Source organism: Parus major, chromosome 2 (assembly GCF_001522545.3).
Source record: "Parus major isolate Abel chromosome 2, Parus_major1.1, whole genome shotgun sequence".
In the NCBI taxonomy this organism is placed as follows: domain Eukaryota; kingdom Metazoa; phylum Chordata; class Aves; order Passeriformes; family Paridae; genus Parus; species Parus major.
Genome location: NC_031769.1, coordinates 56,868,659 through 56,893,831, shown reverse-complemented (window position 1 = coordinate 56,893,831; position 25,173 = coordinate 56,868,659). Strand labels below are relative to the sequence as shown.

At 40.4% G+C, this 25,173-nt stretch overlaps 1 protein-coding gene across 2 annotated transcripts in view; it reads right to left on the bottom strand.

Annotated features, from left to right (window-relative positions):
- SLC66A2 (solute carrier family 66 member 2) overlaps positions 1-25,173 on the bottom strand; it is a 65,812-nt gene that overhangs the window by 27,882 nt on the left and 12,757 nt on the right. The window contains exon 4 of one of the 2 annotated variants that reach the window (XM_015618395.1): positions 23,842-23,895. The exons of the other annotated variant lie outside the window; for it this stretch is intronic. Coding sequence (XP_015473881.1) covers positions 23,842-23,895 — 54 coding nt within the window. The remainder of the gene's footprint in view (positions 1-23,841; positions 23,896-25,173) is intronic. 2 annotated transcript variants of the gene reach the window in all.

Below are 25,173 nucleotides of genomic sequence, written 5' to 3'. Positions count from 1 at the left end.
CCAGGACTTCATTGTCTATCTCCATAGTTTAATAGAAAGACATTTCAGCTAAATTAAAGCATCTTCTTAATTCTCTACCTTTCTTGAAGTTTCTTTTCTTTCTTGTCACTGGTAGTTTATAAAGTCTCTTTTCATGCTGATCATTTTCCTTTTCTCTTCCTGGATAAAAAAGTTAATCTGCAAGTCTCATCTGGGTAATGAAAGAGTTAAAATCTTGCCCAGGCTGTTGTAGGTAGTTCTGTGGCCTCGGCTGGTGCAGGAACTAGAGCCGTCTGTGATGGAGAGTTCTTCATGGCTGTTCTAGAGAGTGTGGAGACTGTCTCTGCTTGCTGCAGGCTCAGAGCTCTTCTCTTTCTTCACTCGGCAGTTTCTGGTGAATTCCATCACGGCAAAACCTGCAGCCAAGCCAGGAACCGGCCCGGCCCAGACAGGGCTCGGGACAAGCCCCCCGCAGGCCCCATCTCCCAGCCGGGAGATGCAGCAGGCCCAGCCTGGCCCCCGCCCGGCCGCATGGCCGGGCAGAGAGCGAGAGGCCGGACCTCTGCTACCTTTCACCGCCAGGAAACAAAGAGAGAACTCAGAGAGCTCTGGTTTTACACTTTAAGGTAGAGTTCACAAGTTGATCCTACTTTTCAATGGCCTAAACTGCTGTCAATTCTTGGAAATGACTGATAATTGGTCAGGAGGAAGAACTCTCATCAGCTATTAGCACTTCTAACTTCCCCTCTTTCCTCAGCTTTGCTTTAAAGGTAAAGCTACTCCATGACAGCTATACACAGGTCCTGCACTCAGCTGTGGCATCTTAAAAATAAATTTTGCCACATTCTCTAAAGAGGACTTGCAAGGCACCTGCCACAAGAGGTTGGGCCCAGGCAGTGGATTCTGAAAAGGAGACTTTTACACTTACAGTTCTTCAGCTCCAGCAAATCCTCAGACATTTGCCTCAGGCATTATCTGTCTCCCTGGCAATCCTGATTTCAGCTGTCTCATCTAAAAACAGCAGCAGGATTGAAGAGAAACATGCTGGCTAGCACTCCTCACCTTGCTCATTCTGAGCAGCTCCCAGTAAGAACCTGGGCTTCTCTGATGCTCTGTTCTGAAATTCCTGAGTACCCCACAGCACACACAGGAAATAACTGGGGTGACAAGGGCAGTAAGACAATGCATGACTGTTACTGGGTGATCCAAAACTTTTTCTCTTACTCTCATCATCCACATATCCAGCTAGGCACGTTTCCCTTTCCTTCCAGAAAGAATAAAGGAAGCAGTGTTACGGACAGACAGTGAGAACTGATACATTTAGATTTTCTTTCCTCCTTTTTTAAGAACTGACAGAAACCTGCAAATGCTACATCTGAAGCCAGCATTTCTTTTACATTCACTGAGACTGAGAAGGGACTTGTTATCTTTCACTCACGGTACAAAAGAGAAGAAAGGAGAGCTTAGCCAAAAACTTCTGGCTCTAATCCAGACCACTGTATTTTTGAAAGGACATTGTCTATAAACAGACAATGCTCTTCATTCCTCAAACTCTGAGTTACTTTTACGTATCTGCTCAGCCCTGTCACCATACTACTTCAGCATCTCGCAAACATTCCCTCCTATCTGCTCTTCACACTGACCTGAACCCAAACATTGCCACTTTTTCCTCTCTAGCCCATGCAAGATGGGAGCAAAACATTCTGGAGGGTCTCAAACCTCTTCTGAAAATACCACCCCAGCCTATACCAAACAAATTACTCTCTTCCAATGAAATCAATTTTTGACATCTCTTGACATACAGTGGCTTCTCTTGGCCACATCTAGACTAGTATCAGTTCATTAAAGCCACTCCTCTTAGTATCTGGCTCTCCTTAAGACTCAGCATGAGTCCTAGTCAACAAGTAACCAGCAGATTTTCATTTGTAAGGGGAAAAATGTCAATTTTAATTGCATAAAAAGACTGACCCACACAAACCTCGAAGATTCACACAAAGAATCTTTGTTTTTAAAAGCTCAGTGGAGTTTTCAGTACTTGATGGGAGACAGAATACTTGAGATTAGAAGTTCAAGTCTGATGAAACCTCGTCTACGTAAACATTATCCCTATCTCCCCTCAGTCATCTTCTCCAGTTTGAAGGCAGGCACTTGCCTTAGTTTTCTTTGCCTTATTTTATGTAGTTTCACAAGCTTCTAAAATCCTCTGTGCTGGGTCTCTGTATGTCACATCAGGTTCATGTTTTTTCCCTCCCATCAGGATTATTACCTATTCTTTTTTTTCCTTCTCAAAAACACTACACATAAGTGGGCTGACATTTTTTCAGCGCTATCCTGCCCATCCAGGGCTTCTCACTCATATTCCACACTGTCCTCCAGCACACACCTACAAGCATCAGCAACTCCTCTATCCTTCCCCTTTGGGCTCTGCTGGGTACACTCTACACTTCCTCACCAAAGGTAATTAGCAATTACATTTTACATGTGGTTAAGACACACATGAGTTACAACTACTTCAAAAAAAACTGACACGAATGCACTAGTACATATGAAAAAGTCAAATAATCCACACTCCATTTCTTAATACCTTGCCTTTCCCATTAATGTGCTATTTCCCTCGTTTTACAGCCTTTAGTTTAAGGGAACCTTTGAATACCACTTAGCACAGTGGTCCTCACCAGAGATAATTAGCAATAACAGCTATCTTGACCATTTTGTGACCATTAAAGAGCAGCATTTTAAATGTTACAATTTATTCTGAAAGTTTTACCCCTGCTGCTAACAACACACATGACAATAGGAATGAAAAGCTAAATCAAAATATTCATACCCTGGGCACTTTTCTGTGCAGCTGACAGCCTTTGCTGTGCTATCTGCAGTGTAATTTGCTTTGTACACAGCTTCAGCTTATGCGAGTCTCACAGAGAAGAAGAAAAAAATTTTAGAGAAAAATGCAGTTATATAAACCCACAAAATTAGGTTGACCTTTACCTCATCTTTGAGAATTTCCACTGTCTTACAAAAGGATGCAGAATTGTTTACATCAGTTGTCCTGCACTGATACCAGCCCTGTCAACATTTTAATTTGTGTGTTTATACCTAAATATGCATGTATACACATACATGCCTCTTCCCCACAGCACTGCTGATGCTGTAAGCATGAAAAAGAAAGCAAAATCATAAAAACGAGCAGGGGAGAACAAAGTTTTGTTTTTGTTTCCTTGTGGTTTTTTGTTTGTTTGTTTTTTGGGTTTTTTTGTTCTAATATAGAGGAAGTTTTAGCAAGTATGGTATCTGTGAACAAGGTTGAAACTGCTGGTGAATGGCAGCTGAGCTGACCAATCCTCATGGAGCAGTACAGCTCAGCTCAGCCATCTCTGAACATCACTGCAGAATGAGTGTAACCAACCTGGGGGCAGCCAGAAGCAAACTCTACCCCAGTCCCTCGAACAAAAAGTGTACAGAAAAGTACTCTGGACTTCTCTTCCAAAGCAAGGACATTTCTTGGGGTTCTCCAGATGGAAGATGCTTTTGAGGCAATCTTGCAGCAGGTACATATGCAACCCCCATACCACTGTACCTTGTGCAACATACGCTAACCAAATTCTTTGCTTCCCAAGTCCAGCTGAGAGGAAGAACTGGGTCTCTACTCCTGCTGTACTAGCAGGCCAATAAGATTAGGAGAAGAAAAAAAAGACAACCACCACACACATGCTAATATTGCTACAAGAGCTGAGCACTTAACTTAAGGCTAGATATGGCTAAATCAAGGTACTTACAGCACTATATTTGCCCTGTAAAGACTGGCTTCTCCAGTAACATCACTACTGCAACTCCCTACTGTGTTACTTCTACTCTTGCCTGTTCAGTATAGAAGTCACTCTCCTTTCCATTCCAATGTACTGACTGCTCTTCTTAGTCACTGTGTCCATGAGATTGTCTCAACAGCAGGCAAAAGCAGCAATTAGCTGACTTATGACCAATGAAGGAAAACAACCTAATAACTAGGCAGATAATGGGGCTTGAAAAATCCACTGGAATAAGACAGCTGTGGCCCAAAGGATCCAGTGCTACAGAAATAAGCTCTGTATTTGAAAGGTGGAGTGAAAGCAGCTGAGCAGCTTTAGAAGCCATGTGACTCAGAATGAGCACGGACCTCAGGAGGAAATCCTGCTCTAAAGTTGTAGCAATGGCAGTGAAATGGGAAGCCCAGGGAATGCCCCAGCAGATTTTTGATGACTCTGGGCAGACTCTGCTTTCACCACAAGTACTCCTGATTCTGGTCACCTCCTACACCAGGAGCATCAAAAACCCCAGAGCAAGTCAAACTAAAGAAGCGCCCCAACCGTTCATGCGCAAGCAGAGCTGTGAAGTCAAGCCTTTGCTCCCAACTCTGCCAATGATGGAGGCGGCAGATAAGAGATAAGCTCACTCATCTTTTGGCCAGATACGCCTTCCTATGCTAACTATAGAAAGAGACTTCTTTTTCTGACAGCAAGATAAGCAGGGATGATGAGAAAGTCACAGCAAGAAGAACATGTAGTACCAAGTTTCTATTTTTACAATAATTTTAACAATATTTTACACTATCATCTGCATAGTTTATCGAAGATATCACCCACAGTCCTAGCAGGCAGTACACAAAGGCCTCCAAAAAAGACTAAAATTGAGTAAGTTAAGCACTGCAGTGCAGGCAGCCTTGACTCTAAAATTCTTTTAGTTGGGAGTTATAAACTCTACATAAAACCAGTTTATTTTGAATAGTACTGAAACTTATTCTTTGCAGTTTAAGTCTCAGAAGATATCAAGACTACTATAATATTAGAAACAATATCCGCTTTCTCATTTAAAGACTGTAATTAAAGAAATGAATAAAAGTTCTTCTAAACATTACAAAACTAAGCTGTGCATTAGCCCAGATGCAGTTTGACTCAGATTCTACTGAGCAAGAGATTACAATGCCAGGTTGCACGTATAATGCAGCAAGTTACTCCCAGAAATTCTGGAAGTAACTGCCAGGTAAGACTTTACCACCCTTTGAACTGCAGATTTCTGAGAAAAATTCTGATAAGTGATCCCTCTTCTTCAGCCTTGTCTGAGCTTGACTTACCTGAGATCCTATCTCCTCTATTGTGAAGACACCACAAAAAGAAGGCATTTGTGAATTTTTTTTCGGACATCAAAGTCAGACATGCATAAATGCATGTGTAGGTATGTACACAACACAAAGCTAAACACTCTTCATAAAAATACAAATTCATCTCCTCATTTAGGATTTTTGGGGGTAAGTTCAGTCCTTGTTTTATAGGTAATCCACCACCAGCAAAGACAAATTCTAGCCCCAAAACTGGCCCTAGTAATTTAGCATCCAAACAGAAGAATGCCTTGTACAACTGTCTTCTCTACTAAAACAATGTGATATGGTCTGCTAAACATCTCTTGGCCACTACCTCATTTAACCTCAGAATAACCCATTTTAGTATCAATAGTCAAATACTTTTAAGTTATCACAAGCATAGAGAAAACTGTAGGAAGCTTTCACCTCTTTTTTTCACTGACCTCTCTCCTCTGCCCAGTCCCTGTTACACATAGGAAAATGTCAGACAAGTTTTCTTTCATTATTTGAACTGCATTACAAAGATGCTAATATCTCAAAATGATGGCACAGTCTACTCCATTTCATAGAGCTTCCTTTCAAATATCTATTTTAGTTAATAATAATAATAGGGTAGGCTGGTGAAAAAGAATCCTTTTTTCAAAAAAATAAAAACTTATTTCTCAATTTTTGCTCTATGCTGGAATAAAAAGAAACACTTCTGGAAATCTGAGGGAGGATGAAGAGAGAGGCAAACATACAGATGGGATTTGGGAAATCAGTTTAAACTTTTAATGTCTCTGGTTCAAAGTAAGGACCTTCCACTAAGTTTTTCCATGTCCTATGGCAGTGGGTCATGAAGCTATTATCCACGCAGGTCTGGAAGCATCTCCTGCATTCTGACCAATTTTGACCAAATTCATTAAAATAATTTATGTATATGTATTTCTGACGACATGACCATTCACTGGTGACAACCTTTATCACCAACAATCAATTCACACAGTTCTGGCCGGCAGTAGCAAAAAAATCTCAACTTGTAACTTTTTGTTTGCTACCATAAGTATCATTTAAGCATACTGAAACTTAAAAATGTAAAGGTGACTATGGAAATCCATCTCCTATTAAAAAAAAAAAGAAAAAGAAAAAAAAATATATATAGGTGAAGTTGGCAGTAATTCCAAACTCCATGCAACTTTCTAGGAAAAAAGGAATAAAAGGGTTTCTGGTAGCAGTTTTTCCAGAACCTCTGTGCCTGCAGTGTCCCCTCACAACAATTAAACCAAAACTCATTCTATTTACAACAAGTCTGCACAGATCTAAATTACTGCATACGGACACCAAACAGGAATTTCCACTGCACTCGCAGAAAGAATTTACAAGACAAGAGACCAGTAGAGAGTTTCACTTGAGTGCTTGCAGACTGCCTTACTGATTACAGCACTTGTAACTGGAAGAGCCAAGAGAGACAGATCTTCCCTGAAACAGAATTTCCCCTTCAACTTCCCAGCTGTTTAGTTTGACCAGAGATAAATCCCTGTTTTGACAAGAGAACTGTTTTTTATGTAAGGTGCACTTCTGAATACCACATTTTCTGAACACCTTGTGCCTGCAGCTCAATGCTCCAAAGCTAACAAACCTTCAAGATGCAGATCAAAAGGTAGTTGATTTAAGTAAGTGGCTCTGTCATGATGAGTTTGCTGGTGACATAGGTGTGCACTCACAAATTGTTCACATTTCCCAGCAGAAGTTTAAGCTCCTCTTATCCCCTTCAATCTCTAACAGGACAACTCTTTAGCTCCCTGAAGCATTTCCCACTGAAGCCACAAAATGTGTGCTTTTTTCTTTCTTAAGATTTTACACACACAAAAAAAAGAACAAGCCTGCATTTTAAGCAAGGTTGATTCACTTATTTGGCTCAAAACATAATCCCTGTTCTGTCAGTACAAGTGAGGGGGCAAGAACGAGTGGGGGTAAAAGAGGATCAAGAATATCTTCAGTATTGCTGCTAAGCATCCTGGCACCCAGCCATTGCTAGAGGCAAAAGACTTTCGCTATTATGCCCCTTTACAAATATTTTACTTCTATTTTTACTTTTAAACAGGACAACAAAAGACCTTCAAACCAGAACAAGCAGAAGAGAGTGCACTGGAAGTGTTCACCAGAGAGATGACTTCGCTACCACAGGGCACCATCCTTTTATCCCTGTCCAAGTGATTCTGGGATTTGCCCTCCACTGCTGTTGTCCCTTTCACATTTTGTACTCAGGAGCACAAGGGATGTGAAGAATGATGACAGGTGAACCATAAACAATGAGCTGCAAACAACAATCCTATCCACAAAACCCTCATTACATTTCTGAGTTCTGCCATGAAGAAATAGTGAATTTCTTTAAAAAATGATCAGTTCTTTAACATCTACCATACACAAAAATTAAATGAGGAACTTACGTACGAGACTATTTTAAGCCATTTCCATATTAAGTTTGCTCTATTCCCTAAGTGCAGCTACTTGTTCTACTACAACCTACTCTCAACAGGGGGTGAAGAAAGGCATTAGGGAGTAAATAGCATCTCTGAAGACACAGTAAAAAATCTAATGTAAAAGACATTTTCTTAAAATAACTGCTCCTGATTTTTACATGCCAAGGGGTGCAAAGACAACAAAGGGCAGCAGTGGAAAACACTGACATAAGCAAGGAGTCACTGCAAGTTTGTCATGGTTTGTATAAATGAACAAAAAAAATAGGGGTGATGGGAAGCAGAGAATTTCAAGACCAGCAGCTAGTTTTTTTCCAAAGGCTATGCAAACTGGAGATAAGGAGGGGAAAAAATTTACCTAGCAACAACTGCAGTTTGTGACACTTATAAAGCAACCTACTAAAAAGCCACTTTAAGAAAGGAGAGGATGGCATAATTTTTATTATTATAGAGACAAATGTCAAGTTTTAAAGATTAGCTACACACACATGCACACACAAAAAAACTTGCAAGAGCTACTGAAGTGTGTGTAACACCAAAGCAGTCTATGTATTTTAAAAACAGCAGCACTGGTCCAGATTTTGATGGGAAAAAATCCTGACACTCATACCTTACACAAAGAAACAGAGATGTTCTGAATATTTAAAATGTTCCATCTCCTAAATTCTCTTCAGACTTCTGAGTTGCAATGGGTAATAGTAAAAAAGACAGCTTTAAGCAGCTTTTAAAAATAAAAAAATATGTCCATAAAATACTCAAGATCTGTCTTCTTTTCACAGATTTCAATTTCTCCATGGAATCAGGATGAACAAGACACTTTTTTCCAAACGTACAATGCAAGTAAAAATAAATCTGTCAGAACTGAATTCTGGGATTTGGATTCTTTCCCCCACCCATGGGAGGGGACATAGGATCCTGATGCAGATATGTAATGCATACTGATCACAGAGCAGAGCAAAGAGAAAGTAGGGCACATAATAAATGCATCTGAAAGGAGACCTTTATAACTTCAGGAATAATGGTGCTATAGTTGTCCCCTCCACAAGGAGAGAAACAAGCTGTTTACTAGTAATCCAAGTATTTGGAGGGAAACTGTATACCCCTGCCCCTCACCATAAATTCACAATTCACTAAAAAATAACACCTTTTCTGCTGTTGATTTGAGATGACACAGGAAGCAGAGTTTTTCATGACGAGCTAAGTTACATCCTTTCTTCCCAACCTTGCTCAGTGTTATGTCACCTCCTCCTACAGATAGACTGCACACCATTCTCTTAGCTACAAGATAACATTCTGAAGCTAAAAACATTTGCTCTGAAGCATAAAACAAAATCAAATTTTGAAATGTGATTATTCACCCTTCTAATGAGGACTATATTTGCCAACCTATTAACATCATTTAAATCACTACTGCATAGCTTTAATGAGTCAAATACTACATCTGAAGAATCACTGGCTGGTGCATTGGAGCCAGAGCTTAGAAGGCTTTGTCTACTTCTGCAAGTACCATTTTTCTATTTATTCAGCTCTGCTTAGTAAAAATATCTCATTTATTCTAACAACAAGAAACTGATTGGAGCTGAGTAACATCTGCTTTGTTCTTGTGTCTTTGAATAATGACTGAGAGTAAAAAAAATAAGAAAAAAAGAGTAAATTATTTTTACTAAAAATCTATCTGAAAATAATATCCACTTCATTTGTTTTTTAAGAAGAAACATTTCCACAAAATGAACCTTCGGAACAAACACTGCAGTTCATTTAACTTTTTATAATTTAAATTAAGTCATTCTGCACTTCTATTTTAAAACAATTTTCAACCCAAACAGCTTGTTACAAGTTACGAGTAAAACTAATGCAATATTTGACCATTTAATTAATTTTTTAAGATGATAAAAAATGTAATTTAACTGGATCATTACTAAAATATAGTTATTCCATTTACACATATCACCACACGAACCAAACTTTCTTCAATAAAGAAACAAAATAATTTATTTTATTCTCATATTTCTTCCTTGGTAATTTACATCATTATTTGAAAAGGCAGCTCCAACACTAACTTTTCTTTGCACAAAGAGAAAAGAAACTTTTACACTGTAAGATTTTTTCATCAGCTTTAATGAAGTAGTGTGTTTGGAAGTGAAAGGAAGATGCTTTGGGAGATGCATCCTCCACCTAAATTCTGTCTGTTCCTTGACACAATGTCCTGTACAATCCTCCAGCAGTCCTGGTTGCAATCTGGAATGTGGCTGTAAGCCAGCACTGTTCTACACTGTGCTGTCACACCATTAAATGTCTAAATACGCCCCAATATCTAATGCAATCTGAAATAATCTATATCAGGTACATGCAACAGTAAAAAAGTATCAAGCTGGAAGGCAGGGGGAAGATGACGTACTGCCTGTCTCTGAAAACTGTCACATCTCAGCACAGATGAGCACAGTTGACACACAGGCCAAATCTGCTCCATCGCAGCATTCCCATCAAACATCCTTACTACCATTTCCCATAACAATGACCACCTCCCCAACACACAGGAAAAGAACTGACAAATAATTTGTGAACAAGTTACTTCTCTTCAGCATTTGTAAGTCACTCTTTGGGCACCTGTTAACTGCCAAACATCAGGAGTGACAACCTGGCATACACACCAGAAGGGTCGTTTGGTGTTTGTTCTTCAATACACCTTGGTTCATAGAAAATGAATCAAAAAATAAAAATAGATAAAGCTAGCCATGAAGTTACTACCGCAAAAGAAAATCAGTAAGTAAATAAAATTTCACAAGGCAGGCAGCTTTCCCTGACACAGTGCTGATGTCAGCACCACAGAAGGCACTATTCATCTCATCAGACTTGAGATCTGAAGTCCAACCCACCAGACTGAGCCTCAGATTCAGGCCCTTTGCAATTCATGGGGAGACACTGGCTTGCCTTCAGCTTCTGCAGGCCACTCAGCAAGCTGTGGATGGAACCAGACAGGATGCCTTTTTCTGTTATGGCAAACACTGAGATTTCAGATGTTTCTCTATCCCAAGTCAGGAAAAAAAATCACACTAACATTACAAGATGGGGAACCAGCAGTACCTAAAGAGCCTAAGGGTTAGGATGCAGGCTTCAGGCTCGCACTGAGGGCTCTCTCTCCTGTCTGCAGCCTGGCTTACCAAGAAACCACCAGGACCACTTTGCTCACACTAATACACTCTGTGATACCTGTGCAAGCAGGAGCCCCCACCTCAGTCTCTCGTATCTCGTCCAAGTGCCATGATAACTGCTTTGCAGCCGGTATAACTGGTGCTCTCAGCTCCAGTTTTCACAGGGCTAAAAACATTCAGGGGCAAAGACAGACACAAATTAAATGGGCAATGAGGGCTAAACAGAGCCAACTGCATGCACCTTTCTTGTGGTGGCAACAGGCGATCAAGAACACACAGGAAAGCAGGAGCACCTAAGCCCCCTGCCCGAATTCATCCTTGCTCAGGATTCACATGGGATATGGAATATCTGGGTTCTACTGCTCCATTTTCCTGCTTCAGAGATGGGACACAAAACAGAATTTCCTTTGTCATCTCTCAAAACCAAACAAACAAGGGAGAGTGGCTAATATTTCTCTTCCCTGTCACTTCCTCCTAAAGTAAAATCCTGTTTCAATGAACCTTTGGTGCATCACCGCTTGCAAGTGGGAGTGTGGAGTGGGGAGAAAATGGAAATCTTTTCAGAAAATAAAGCTATTACAAATTGTTCAGTCCAGGATCGCCGGTGTACTGCATTACAGGCTAAAAGCATGACATTTGTGTCAAAATAGAAAAGGGCTTATTTTGCTTTCCGTTTATACCGCAACGAAAATGGCAAAGCACTGATGTTTCAGTGAAAAGTTTTTTCAATCTTCAGCATAAGGAAATGCCTTGTTAAAATGGCATTATTTATAAGACCTTCAGAAGTACTGATTTATTAAATATATTCCCTATTTCTAGCTTACCAGAAACTAGAAACTTCATATTCACAGTGATTTTTAAATAAATAAAGCTATTAAAACATATAGGACGCTAAATGTAGTGAAAAAATACATCAGGCTGTGTACAATAATCATGTTGTACCTTAAGCATGACCTCCACATACAGCTCACAGAGCAAATTATGACAGCTTAGACATCCAATATCACACACCTGCCCCATGCAGCATTTTAATTGGGACCAAGTGAGTGCTACCACCCAGCTCAGCACTTCTGGTCACCTCACTGTCCATTCCTCCCATTGCATACAGCAGTGGGTATGGTTATCTCAACAGGCTCATTTCCAACAGAAGGCCCTAACATATCAATTGAGCAGCTTTCCCAAGTGACAACATCTGCCTTTCCTAGGGAATATGGTTAGAATCAGCACTAGAAAGTGACTGCAAGCTATGCCCCATCTCCTGAACATGGCAGAACTTTAATACTGGCAGATGTTGACTCTGATGATGTGCTCGTTTGTTGAACTGTTGATTCCATACCACTTACCTAAATGCAAAGGTAAGGTCCTTTAAAAAGTCTCATGACTTTTTAAATCTACAAAATCTGGGTGTTCCAGAATCTATAACAAGATTGTAAAAATATGCTGCAACCAGAAGTTTTCTCCCTAGCAAACTGTCTAGATAATCCATTATGTCTGAGCAGGTAGCACTGGGCAACAGTGCTTCTTTAAGCACACACCATGCCAGCCAGTACTACAAGGCACTTAGGAAACTAAAAAAGCAAACTATCATGTATCTGTAAGAACAATTAAAATCCCCTCAGCCTGAAAGTTTATTCTGAAGTCAGTGGGGAGCTGAGTCACACTATAAAAATTTTTTCACTTATATCTTTTGCACTGACCTAGCAACTTGGCCATCATCTAGAAAATCATAATTTCTCACTTTTTTGCTTACAGAAACTGAAAGAGAGCTGGCAGGCAGCAAAGCAGGACATCACCGTGAAAGCCAAATAACTAATTGTCACCATGGCTCTAAACTCACCTCTTGCCTTCTTGCGATAATAATGCTTTAATGTGCTTTCACTGGTGATGTCTGCCCCCTACAGCTCCTCAGCCCTGCTAGCAAAGCTGAGGGAGTGAAGCAGTACCCAGGAACAGGAAAGCAGGAGTTTGGGAATATCTAAATTTACACAAGTGACACAGGTAGGATGAATGTCGGGGTGTTGAGGTTGCAGGCTGATGTCTTTGCAAGACTAGTACATTGTCTCTGAAAGATCATGGTACTGGGAGAGATTTTTTATTACTGGAGACGGGGAAGGGAAGGTAAAAAAAAATCACACCTATCTGCAAGGACAAGACCAGGGAACTACAGACCAGTCAGGACAATCTCATCCCTGGGATGGTAATGGAAGAAGTCCTCTTGGAAGTCACTTCAAAACACAGGAAGGGTAAGAAAGTGACTGGGACAGCCTGTGTGGCTTTACCAAGCGCCAACTGCAACTGACCAACCTGACCTATGGGATGACAACCTCCCAGTATCTGAACAGAGCCTGCCAGGAACTGGAGAGGTACTCTTCAGCAGCTGTAGTGATAGGACAAGGAGTAATGGGTACAAATTGAAAGAAGGGAAATTTATGTTAGATATTAGGAAGACATTTTTTACTGTGGGGGTGGTGAGATGCTGAACAGGTTGCTCAGGCCGATCCAACCCTGGCAAGTGTTCAAGGCCAGGCTGGATAACACCTTGAGCAACTTTCTGTAGTGGGACACATCCTGCCCACAGCAGCAGGATTGGGAATAGATGGTCTTTGAGGTCCATTCCAACCCCTTAACATTCTATGAATTCATGGTTTTAAGAGCAAGAGAAAAGCAGAAAGTGCTGTTTACAGTGCCTTGAATAAGGTTGCTGACATTCTCCTGCAGTATCTTTATTAACAATTACCAATTGGTTAGTGGACAATAAAAAAGGCAGAAAATTGGCTGGATGATCAGGCTCAAAGAATTTCTCCTCTCAAAGGAAAAACATACAATTTACGACTAGTTACAAGGCAGGCAGCCAACAGTGATTAATATTAGGACCAACACTCTTTAATATCTTTTACTAAAAACCTGGATTGTGAGTTCATGAATACCAAATTAGGGAGAGCAAACAATAAACAACTTCATCCCAATGGGAAGCAGAAGCGCAGATACTGATATTTTCCTTCTGCTGACCAGTGTCAGGACTTCAGGAAACAGCATGAAGTTGTGTCAGGGGAGGTTTAGCTTTGATATTAGGAAAAGGTTCTTCATTCAAAGGGTGGTAGGGATCCCCTGCAAAGAGGTCACAACACCAAGCCTGACAGAGTACAAGAAGTGTCTGGATAACATCCTCACAATCACAGTGTGATTCTTGGGGCTATCCTCTACAGGGCCAGGAGTTGGACTTCAATGATCCTTTTGGATCCCTTCCAGCCCAGGATACTGTAAGATTCTATGAACTGATGACTGCACTGCTATTCAAAGGGATCTTAATCTGAGGATATACGGGCTGACAGGAATACCATGAAGTTCAGGGTTACTGTGCAGCTGGGAAGGAGTAACCACTCACCACAGTACCAATGAAGAGGGCTGATTCACTAGAGAACAGCTTCACAAAATAGCAGAGGATAGCCTGGCAGGCAATTTGAGCATGAGTTGAAGTGTACACCCATAGTAAAGACAATCAATCACTTTCCAGGCTGTATAGCTGGGCAAAGGTGTGGCAAGCAGATGGATGGACATGTTTATTCCTCTCAATGCCCACAAGACACATTATCTGGAGTAATGCATTCAGAGCTTCCAAGTACAAGAAAGACGCTGGCCTACTGGAGTTACCTACTGGAGTGTACTCTCAGCAAGTTCACAGATGACATCAAGTTGGGTGGGAGTGTTGATGTGCAGTAGGGAAGGAAGGCTCTGCAGAGGGATCTGGACAGGCTCGATCAATAGGCTGAGGCCAAGTGCCTTCAGTCACAACAACCCAATGCAGAGCTACAGGCTGGGGCAGAGTGGCTGGAAAGCTGCCTGGTGGAAAAGGACCTGGGGATGCCTGCCAGCTGTCAGTTGCTGAACATGAGCCAACATGTGCCCAGGTTAGGGCCAAGAAGACAAATGACCCTGGCCTGCATCAGCAATAGTGCAGCCAGCAGGAGCAGGGAAGTGTTTGACCCTCTGTGCTTGGCACTGCTGAGGTCACGTCTCAAGTCCTGTGTCCAGTTCTGGGGCCCTCACTACTAGAAAGACACTGAGGTGCTGGAGCATGTGCAGAGAAGGGCAATGGACCTGGGGAAGGGCCTGGAACACAAGTCTGACCAGGAGCAGCTGAGGGAGCTGGGAGTGTTTAGCCTGAAGAAAAAGGAGGCTCGGGAGGACCTTATCACTGTCTGTGACTGCCTGAAAGGAAGTTGTAGCCAGACAGGAGTCAGTCTTTTTTCCAAAGTAACAAGCAGTAGGATGAATGAAAATGGACTCAGGTTGGATCAGAGGAGGTTTGGATTGGATATTAGGAAAAAAATCTTTACAGAAAGGATTGTCAAGCACAGGAACATGCTGCCCAGGGTGGCAGCTGAGTGACCACATGTGAAGGAATGTAAAAGATTAGGTGTGGTGATTAGGGACATGGTTTAGTGGTGGATTTGGCAGTGCTGGGTTAACTTCCAGACATAATGATCTTAAGGACCTTTTCCAACTGATAAAATTTTATGATTCTATAAATAGAGACCACCAAGATGATTAAAGGGCTCAGGTATAAGGTGTACATGAAGAGGCTAATTGGACCTATTCAGCTCTAAGAGAAGGGTTCCTGCTGCCTACAGCTATCTAAGGGGGAAGTGTGCAGATCATGGAGACAAGGTTCTACTTGAAGGCACTTGGAGACAGGACAGGAGATAAAAGACATGAGTTACAAGGGAAATTCCAATTAGATGGAAGAAAAACTTTATCACCATGAAGACAGACACTGGCAGAGGTGTCAAAGAGGTTGTGTAATCTCCTTCTCTGGAGATACTCATAACTCACCCAGACAACAAGGCCCTGAGCAACCTCATCTAACTGGACCTCCTTCACACAGGGAACTGGGTCAAATAACTTCAGAACTCCCTTCCAGGTCAAATTTAAAGAATGAAGCTCACCATTCAGATCTAGATATGATCAAGTATACAACAGCATGTGACAAGCTCAAGAAGTAGGCAACTTCAAAATCTTCTCACCTCTACCAAAACAAAGCAGCACCTTCTCTGCACACATGCTCCCTGATGTGAAGGGTGACCAGACAAACCAGCTGTTTAAATATTTAGATGTTTCATCGCTGATATCATTAAAGCACCTAATTATTCTGGCTCCCACCAAGAAGGAAAATATTTTTTCAATATCTTTGTTTATTCACTATTTTTATAGCCCTGGAAGTGAGCTCAGCCTCCTCTCTGAAGTTCCAGTTCAGTTTTGGAAACCCCAGAGCACCCTCATGTGGCTAGATGTTGTTACGAGTGCTTCCTCCATCTGAATTGTGTGAGGCACAACCAAAATCCACATTTTATTCACAGGTTTATCTCCCCACCATACCATCAACTGTGCATGGTTCTTATGCCATAAATAATATTTCTGCTGCCACACAACTCTTCCAACAGACCCTGTTTCAAGTCTCTTCTTCCCACCAGAGTAGAGCCGGATGATTGGCCTGCCAGGTGGCTCGTCAGGGGCACCAGCAGCAGGAGCGGGCACCCCGAGCAGCCAGAAACATGGCATTAACCCTGCTCCTGTGAAGCCTCTAGGTATTACTGCTCATGCCAGGCTCAAGACCAACCTTCACCACCTCTCTCTTTTCTCCCCAGACTGAACAACTGTTTTCCCTCCACTTATGGTGAAATTTCTTGATAGTAGATAAAGTTTTTTTCTTTTCTGCCACTCACTTTTCGTTTCTTTTTTTAAATAAAGGCAAGATGGGTGAACAACAGCTGCACTACTTCTTTCCAGCTCTCCCAACCACTGCAGTGTGCTCCTTGTGCTGCACGGCAAAGGAAAGGCCCCGACACTGCATACACCTCCCTCACTCCACCTAACCCATGCCTGCCTGTCCATCCCCTTCCTCCTTGCAGCAGATAGGCTTTTGGAATAGGCACAGGCCCTTCACATGCTACATTTAGCCTGGCAGATCCTCTTAAACTAGAAACATTATAAACACTATATACACTATAAACTGTAAACTGCATTAAGAAGTTCATAAAACAACAGCCTACCCACATTTTCATGTCAAAGCCATTCAAAAGCAGCAACAAGGCTGGTGCAAAGAAGCAGTCAAAAGGCTTAGGTCCAAACATACGGCTCTACCACCAAATAACATCTTACTGAAACAACTCTAACTCAGTAGAGATTGTACAAGTCTGTGGCTGGCTATTTCCCTACTGTCTGTAAGCTGAAAACTTTAAGGGAGCTAATTTAAAGATGTGGTAGCAGCAAAAACAGAACACTGTCCTTCAGGTTCCCTGGCCTGATAACAAGTAAACACAAGTAACTTCTCAACTCCCTGTTTTAGGGACAGAGAAAATGTGTATTGTTTGATTACCATCAATGACAGAAGCCAAATGAATTAACTTGTTATACAAAACATTACAAAGCTAATACAGTTGACAGAGGAAATTACAAATATTTTATTTATAATCCCACAATAGTTTGGATCAGAAAAGCCTTCTGTAGGACATCTAGTCCACTCTATTCAATGATAACCTGTTAAAAATTTAAAAACCAAGGACATTTTACTTTACAAAGTGGTACTTTGAACCTTGCTGATTAAGAATGGGTAAATTTTTAAACTGTAAAGAAGAACCAGTTTGACCACAACTTACTGTATGCACTACAATAAAATAGAATCAAAATGTTACCCTCCACACGACAAGAGATCAGAATAATCCCTTCAGTCCCTAAGACTTCAGAGGATTACGTTTAATAACTAAAAGAAGTTGCAGGTGGCAGTTCCAATTTCTCAAGTGTTTTGAAAGAGTATTTTTTCCAATACAGCTTTCAAAGCACAGGAATGCTACTGCATTTATCACTGAATGAAAATATACTATACTTTGTATAGTGTAACAAGTCTGCTGGTACAAGAAGTGTGGCTAATATGAAACAACCACTAGTCACCATCTCCCACATACAAACTAAGGAGAGAAACATTAACGGTTAGATAACGTTTTCATTGTCAAAGGCACCACCTCTGATCTGAGTGAAGCCCAAAAGATTAAAATTTTTTTGTAAAGTTGCCAAACAAGAAGTTTAGAAACTAAAATTCATCAATGGTTATCAAAAATTACATACTCTAGAACTGTTGGCTTCGTTGCCCACTAAAATATAACCTGAAATGCAACTCACCCATCCACATTCCATGGTGGGCATTCATTCCATTCTCCATCCCACAGGCGACCATGCCCTGACAGGTGGCAACTAGTCTTCCTGCTTAACTGTTTTAACTGATACATAAGCTAAACTTGGAGAAAAGCAGTTTACAAACTGCAAGGAGCTTAGAGTTCACTGCTTCTATTTCAGACTTGCACAAGAACTTGCACAGCTGAAAACACTTTTTCCCCCAAGATGTCTGCTGAAGGACATTACCTCTCTGCCTACTAATTCTACTTTTATCTTAAATTAAGGTAAAATATCTAAGTTCCAAACAAACCCCAAAATCAGTAGGAACCTGTTCAACCATCATTGTGCTAACCAAAATTCTGGAAAAAAGGATTAAGTGCTACCACTCAAGAAGAGTGCTACAACCAGAAGAGACCTCTCTTCTGAGTTATGCTACATACAAAAAGAAAACAGCAGGTCAGCAGCCAAAAAAGCTATTTATCTGGCAGATACATGTCATTCCATTTTCATATAACTGGCAGACCCAGTAAGAATCCACTATGAAGCATGCTGACTAAGAACGTAAGCCTTCAACTTGAGAAGGAGGACCCACGTGCTACCATGAAGTAACAGGTGCTCCACGGCTCTCGTACACTACTTAACTAGAAAGCAGAATTAAGACAGAAGTCCTTAGCATTTCTTGGACTCTGAAAAAATGCTACATGTTTTTTTGGAAATAAACCACATTTCACCACCTTACCTTTCTCCAAGAGGCAACTCAAGCATCTGTGTTTAGGTAACATAGGCCTGTGATAGCATGCACCCTATCAAACATTCCTGAGATTCCTGCCCTGTTCTGGAGATAATCAAATCACAGCAGAGCCTGCCTGTGCTGGCTCGAACATTCATCAAGGGATCACAGAAAGTGTAAGCAGCATGCTCAGGAGGAAGAAGCAGGGATGTCTGAAATTATGGATTTTGTCTCCATCATGCCTCATGATGAATTCCTACCTCCCTAGAAATGAAGATTTGCTGATGGGAAGTAGAGAATTAAATCTTTATTTTGCTTTGCCTGTATGCACAGCTTTTGCTTCACCTATTAAAGTATCTTTACCTCAACCCAGGAGTTTTTTCACTTCCAGCCTTCTCCCCTCCCACCCACTGCAGGGGAGTGAGTAGGTGGCTCTGCAGAGAAGAGCTGCCTGCTATGGTAAGCCCATAACACAGGATTATTCCCTACAGCTTAACTACAACTACTAATAAGTCCGCAGTTCACGAATGGAACAATACATCTGAGATCAGTTTAATACTTGGAATCTCTTGGCTCATACTTTACATATCACTCGTGCAGGTAGTGTCAGGCTCTTCCACTTCTATTTCCCAGTTCATCCATGCATCCCTTGAAAAGAAATACCCTAAGGTTTTCTAAAGGTGACCACCTTAACTCTCATGCAAAGCTGCCACCTGTCCCTCAGGCCTAAACCTGCTACATGCCATGCATTACAAGAGTGACTTGTCCACCTGGATCCCTCACCACTTCATCTGTAAGTCTGTGGATTTACTCCAATTCTCCCTCTCCCCTTGTTCCTCCCTCCAGAGAACCACGTAAGCCAGTTGCCTCCAGCATAGGGAAATGGGAAAGTAAGAGTATTAATTCCTGACCACTGTGATCAGGAATGTGCTTTCACAGCACTCAGGTAGGCAGGAAACAGATTGGCCTCGTGCCAATGAGGCAATGCACATTACTGCAGAGGGTGTGTATATTTCTGGATCTCTCTCCTTAAGGTAAATACAAACTGACGTAGGCAGGGATCACAGATGCTCAGAGGCCTTAACAATCATTCTTTGGGTTTCTCCCTTCCCAGCTGTCTTTTCTGAAAGGAAAAGGTCTCTCTGGAATACAGAATTTAAACTCATCCTTCCTTTTTATACCTTCTGAATAATACCAGATAAGCCTGTAAAAAGGTAGGCCCTCCTACTGAACCACTTCCAACATTTTCAACAGGACAGAAAAGCCCACAGAACTTTTATTATGAGGCCCATTAGCCTGAGGGGCTGAATAAAGATTTACACTGAATGGAACTTCAAAGTCTGAAAGAGACTATCTACTTGGAAACATAAAACTGATCCCAGAAAACAGACTGATCCAAACCCATTTTTATAATATTTTCTGAAAGAAAATTATTTTAATGTTGAACTTGCAATGGTTCAGGACAAATTTCTTACGAAGATAAAGGAAAAACTTTTTTTAAATGAAACTATTCCCTCTCTCTGTGTCTGTAATTAAAAAAAAAAAAAAAGGTTATTTGTTCAACCTGTTCAGTATGCCAACAATTTCTAAGCTCCTTTTAAAAAACAAACAGTAGTGTTCTATTTGGACTGAATTATTCTGAAATGCTTGCATAATAAGTAACTTAGACCTCCAGCACAAACCCATACCTATAAAGAAAAATTATTTGCCAGATTTATGTTGGTCTCATTTGCAACATCTATTACAAAGAAACCAAAACTATGTATTAAAATAGACATCAGTCTTTATCACTTAAATATTTACTTAAAACAAATTTAAATTTGCCCCTACATCCTTATAATCTCCATGTCTTACTCTCTTTTGTCTCCTGAAAGACCTAAAAATTGATGCAGAGAAAGACATGGGGAAATAACTGTTACCATCATACACAGAATTACAACCAAAGTGTCAATGCAGAAAAGTGCCATTTTCTCAGGCAAAGTAAAGCTGAATTCTTCAACTAGAACTTCATTAATATTTTTTTTAATCCTTTTTTTTTTTAATGTAAAAAACCCCATCAAACCACAAAACTGAACAAAGCAAAAGAAGCAAAAAAAAAATATGTTCTTTTGGCATCCTATTTTCTCACAGAATGCCATTAAAATCCTTTCTTCTGGACATCCTCTCCAAAATACTAACAAAAGCACTCTGAAATTAGTCTAAAAAGGATACAGATAATCCTGAGTAGGAGGGATCAAAATCCTTCCAAGAGCACTTTCATGTTCAGTTACACACAGAGAGGTGGTGACAGCCCAGCAACAACCCTGCTCTTGTTGTTCCAGCTGTACAGGGAATTCAACTACTAGACAGCACAGCACAAAAGTCAAGCACTTTCAATAAAACCCAGGTGCTGCCCACAGCCAGCAAGGAAATCTGCCTCTGCTGTGTCTCCAGGTGTCAGCTTAGGAGCTGGACAGAGAAACACACTGTGCATGCTACTTACAGAACACCCCTGGAAAGACACTGTGCTCGTCTGCAAGCTGTGCAGGATGCCCCACTGAACCCAAATAGACCTAACACTGAACAGAAGAAGTCAGAGAGCTGATTAAATAAAGTTTACATCCTTCATGGCACATGTAATGTAGTTCTGCTGTTCTAGAACATGTCAACACTGTGATGGTGTTGTTGAACAACACAAGCCAACTGATGCCCTGAGCTAAGTAAAGTGCACAGACAAAAGGAGAGGTGGAAGTGTGAGTTATTTTCCAGGCTGTCACACTGCCAGTAGAAACCATGCACCAGATGCCTGCACCTGCTAAATTCACATTAATATTTTCTCCTTGTTATTATGCAGATGTAAGCCTGCAAAGTCACATTACGTATACACACAATTTACATGTTTTCCCCCCTAAAAAGCATTTAGTAGTTTAAAATATTTTGCAACAGGCATTCAGTGAATCTAAGTTTTTGTGGTTTCATTACCACTAGTTTTTATTACTCGTGTTTTAAAATTTAATGTTATTTGATGAGTTCCTGTTGAGTTAAAACCAAGGTTGAGGATTCAGTAATACAGCAAGCTTTTAAACCATCTTCAGAGAGGGAAGGAAATACCAGAAATGTAATTCAAAATGTTCAACTGTCTACCTAGAAAGAAAAAAAAAAAAATCCAACAAGTCCCATCCACTTTGAGGGTCACATGCCACACACTGAAAACACTCTAATCAACTTTAAACAATATGGGCTCTTTGGAGTAATGGTAATGCTTTGTTAATTCTTTAGCAATTTTGTTACCCCAACAGTCTCCAACACTCACGGGGATCAAAATATATCTATGGAATTCGTATTTTAGCAAAACAGCTTAATACGCTTATTCACATTTGTTCTAAATCATCTCATCATGAAACAAGCAAAAACAAATTTCAACTCAACTGCAGCTTGCTCAGTCTCAGCAGTTGCCATGCTACCAGGCATTAGGTAGAACTACATACCTGAATTAGAAAACAAAGGAAATAAAGCATTAATCCTTCAGAACTGGAACTACTTCTTTTTAATCTTTCCTTTGCCAAGAAAAAAAAGGGATATAATTTTATTTCTGTGTGGAATCAGAAAACCCTACATCCTGGGGCCAACCTTACTGTAAATTTTTCAGGTCACTCAAACTGCAGTAACCTTCCTGCATACCCTCAACTCACTCTCAGTACTGACTGATAGAAAATCACTTTTCAGAGTCATGTGACAAGAGATAAAGGCTTTTTCAGATAACATGGAAAAACAGTGGCATTAAGTGGTTTCTTGAACTACTGACAATAAAACAAACCTAAAAACAATCCCAGGGAGCTCAGCAGGAGTTCAGTTCTTATTCAAGGAGAGGCACTAAACAAATGCCTCTGTATTTATCTAACAAGTTCACCTAAAATTCGTTGCTAGCCCAGTACATTTTTAGATTAATTGTTCAACAGCTCTACAACAAAACAGCTTTCATAGATCATCTCCAATTGCAAACATAATTTACTACATGACCAGAAAAAGAAAGTAATATAAGCGAGAAAAAGAAAGTAATATAAAAAACCTTCATTTCTGAAGCCTGTAAGTATATTGAAAAAGTTTTTACACCTCTCAAATATTCAGAGGAAATTTTAAAACACCAATTTGCTCTTCTTGAGCAGAAGTTCTCATTAACACTCATTAAAGGAGAACTGAACTCCTGCTGAGCTCCCTGAGATTGCTTTTGGTCATATTTAACATAAGCAGGGATGGTCCTGTAGCTTCAAGAAAGCACTGAGGTTAATACCATTCTTGGGCAGTTTCTCAGAGCTAACTCCAGCTTGGTTAACTGTGTGTTGAGAAATAGAGACTCCCCTTTTGCCACAGTAATGTTCTTCTGTGCCCTGGATATTGGCAGTTGATCCCTCACTAACTCAAGAACTGCAACAGAACACAACTGGTACCAATGGAAGATTCTGAATTAGCTCAGTTAAAACCAGTCTAAAAGTTGACTTTGGGGAACTTCTGTATCAGCGTAACTTCTTCAATGCAATACCCCAACTAATTTAAAACAAAATTACAATTACTTGACTAAAACTGTCACTCCAAACTATTAAGAGTGGAAAAAAATACTGCAAGGCTGGTTTGCACCTAATCTTTCCTGTTCCTTAAGTAAATTAAACAACATAGATTTCAACTCCAAAACTGAAGATTGGAAGCTCTCACCTTGGGTATTACTAATTCCCAAATAGCAATTTTGCAGCTGCTCCATAATGAAAAAGAGAGGAATATTCACAAGGATGCATGCATTTTACTTGACTATGAAATTTCTTTTCTAGTGTTCTGCACCCTGCTGAAAGATACTTTAGTATATTTCATCATTTCCTCCAGCATTAGAGCTGAAAGATGACAACTGAGTCTGAAGAGGTGGATCTCTGTATCATGCAATATTTTGTTTGTCCAGCTTGGGGAAGGAGTAAAGAAGATATCCTTGAGACACACAATGTGGTCAGTTCAACTGCCTTCAAAGAACTGGTTTCTGAAATAGAGCTGAAAGCATCTTTTCCATGAAAGTTAAAAGTGAACAGGTGAAAAATTAAAAGAGAAAAAAAAAATCAGACACCAGGTTTTAGTATGTCAAGAAAAGGTAATGCAAACATTCTCTATAGAAATGATCATGCAATCATTTCCAAAAATGATCACAAAAAGTAGTAAATCATGAAATATGCAGTTAAGGTGACAACTTCATGCAGGATGGGTTTGTACTGTACATACCCAGATAGGATCTCTTGGGAGGTGCTTTGATTTCTTCATCCTTACTATCTGCAGCTACATAGAAAAAGAGTTGAAGGGAAAGAAAAAAAAAAAAAAAAAAAGAAAAGAAAGGAAAGACAAACAGACTTTTATGATTAAATTCAACAGTGGTTATTTGAGTTACAGTTTAGTCAGTTAGTGCATTCTATTCATTAAAAAATAATAGCCAGACCAAAACATGCCAGAAATTTTATTTCCCATGCTTTCTATAAGGCTTCCACCCCACAATGTTATGGTAAGACTGAGCAGTAGGAAGACCCAGAACATTCTCAGTGCACAGCCCAACAGCAGTGTACCTATGAGGGGAAAATAAGGGCTTAAAAAGCAATGAAACAGACAGCTTGATTCTGACTTTAGATTACATAAACTCTTATTTTTCAATATCAGAAAAAACAAGCTGTTACCTCAGCAACACTGGGTGTATGGATATATATGTATAGACAGCTGAGACAGTAGTTGCCTTGCCTTGGTGGAAAATGCTGTTCAAAAATACCATCACAAAGCCCAACATCAAGAAGGAGAGAACAGACCTCATCTGCAACCATGCTGCATGCTAAACCTTTTTCACTGTAATGTTCCTCTACCAGTTGAAAACTGTGTATGATACAAAAGAGTTTTCCAGTGCCAAAACCAAAACCTCTTTAAAGGATCAGAGGGCTATAATAAGATAGAAGTTCTAAAGCAGATTAAGTCAACCAGCAAAACCAGATGAACGAGAAGAGGAAATCATCTTCATGTAAAAACACAGGAGGCCATGTTCTACTTGTGGAGTCTGGGCTGCACAAGTAAGGAGAGACATCCAAGCATCTCCTTTCAACAAATGCTGTCCACTGGTTTTTAGTATAGTTCATACATCCAGGGGGCTCAAAAATCTTTCACAATGTCTTGGACATAACTAGAATCTTTGTTGGAGAGAGATAGGAGGCTGATTTGGGGAAAGAAAAAGAAGGTTCTTGACAGAGTGTCTGTCTCTCCAAGGATGTGAAGGAACTGCTCTGGCCTGTCAACATTCCCAAAAGCAACCAGATGTTTTCAGCAGTCTGTATCTGTGACCACCTTGCTTCAGCCACCTCTTGTTTCTCAAGTCAAGACATAGCACATGCACATTTTGCATTTCAATATTCAGCTCTTTACCATGGTAGCACCATCATGCCCCAAAATACTACAATACTTTGGAGAAAAACAACAACAACAAAATTAACAAGAACCCTGACCCTTTCTGTACTGAGCCAACAACGTAGCATACATATGGCTGCACAGATACAACTTTAAAACTTGGGAACAAATATGGAA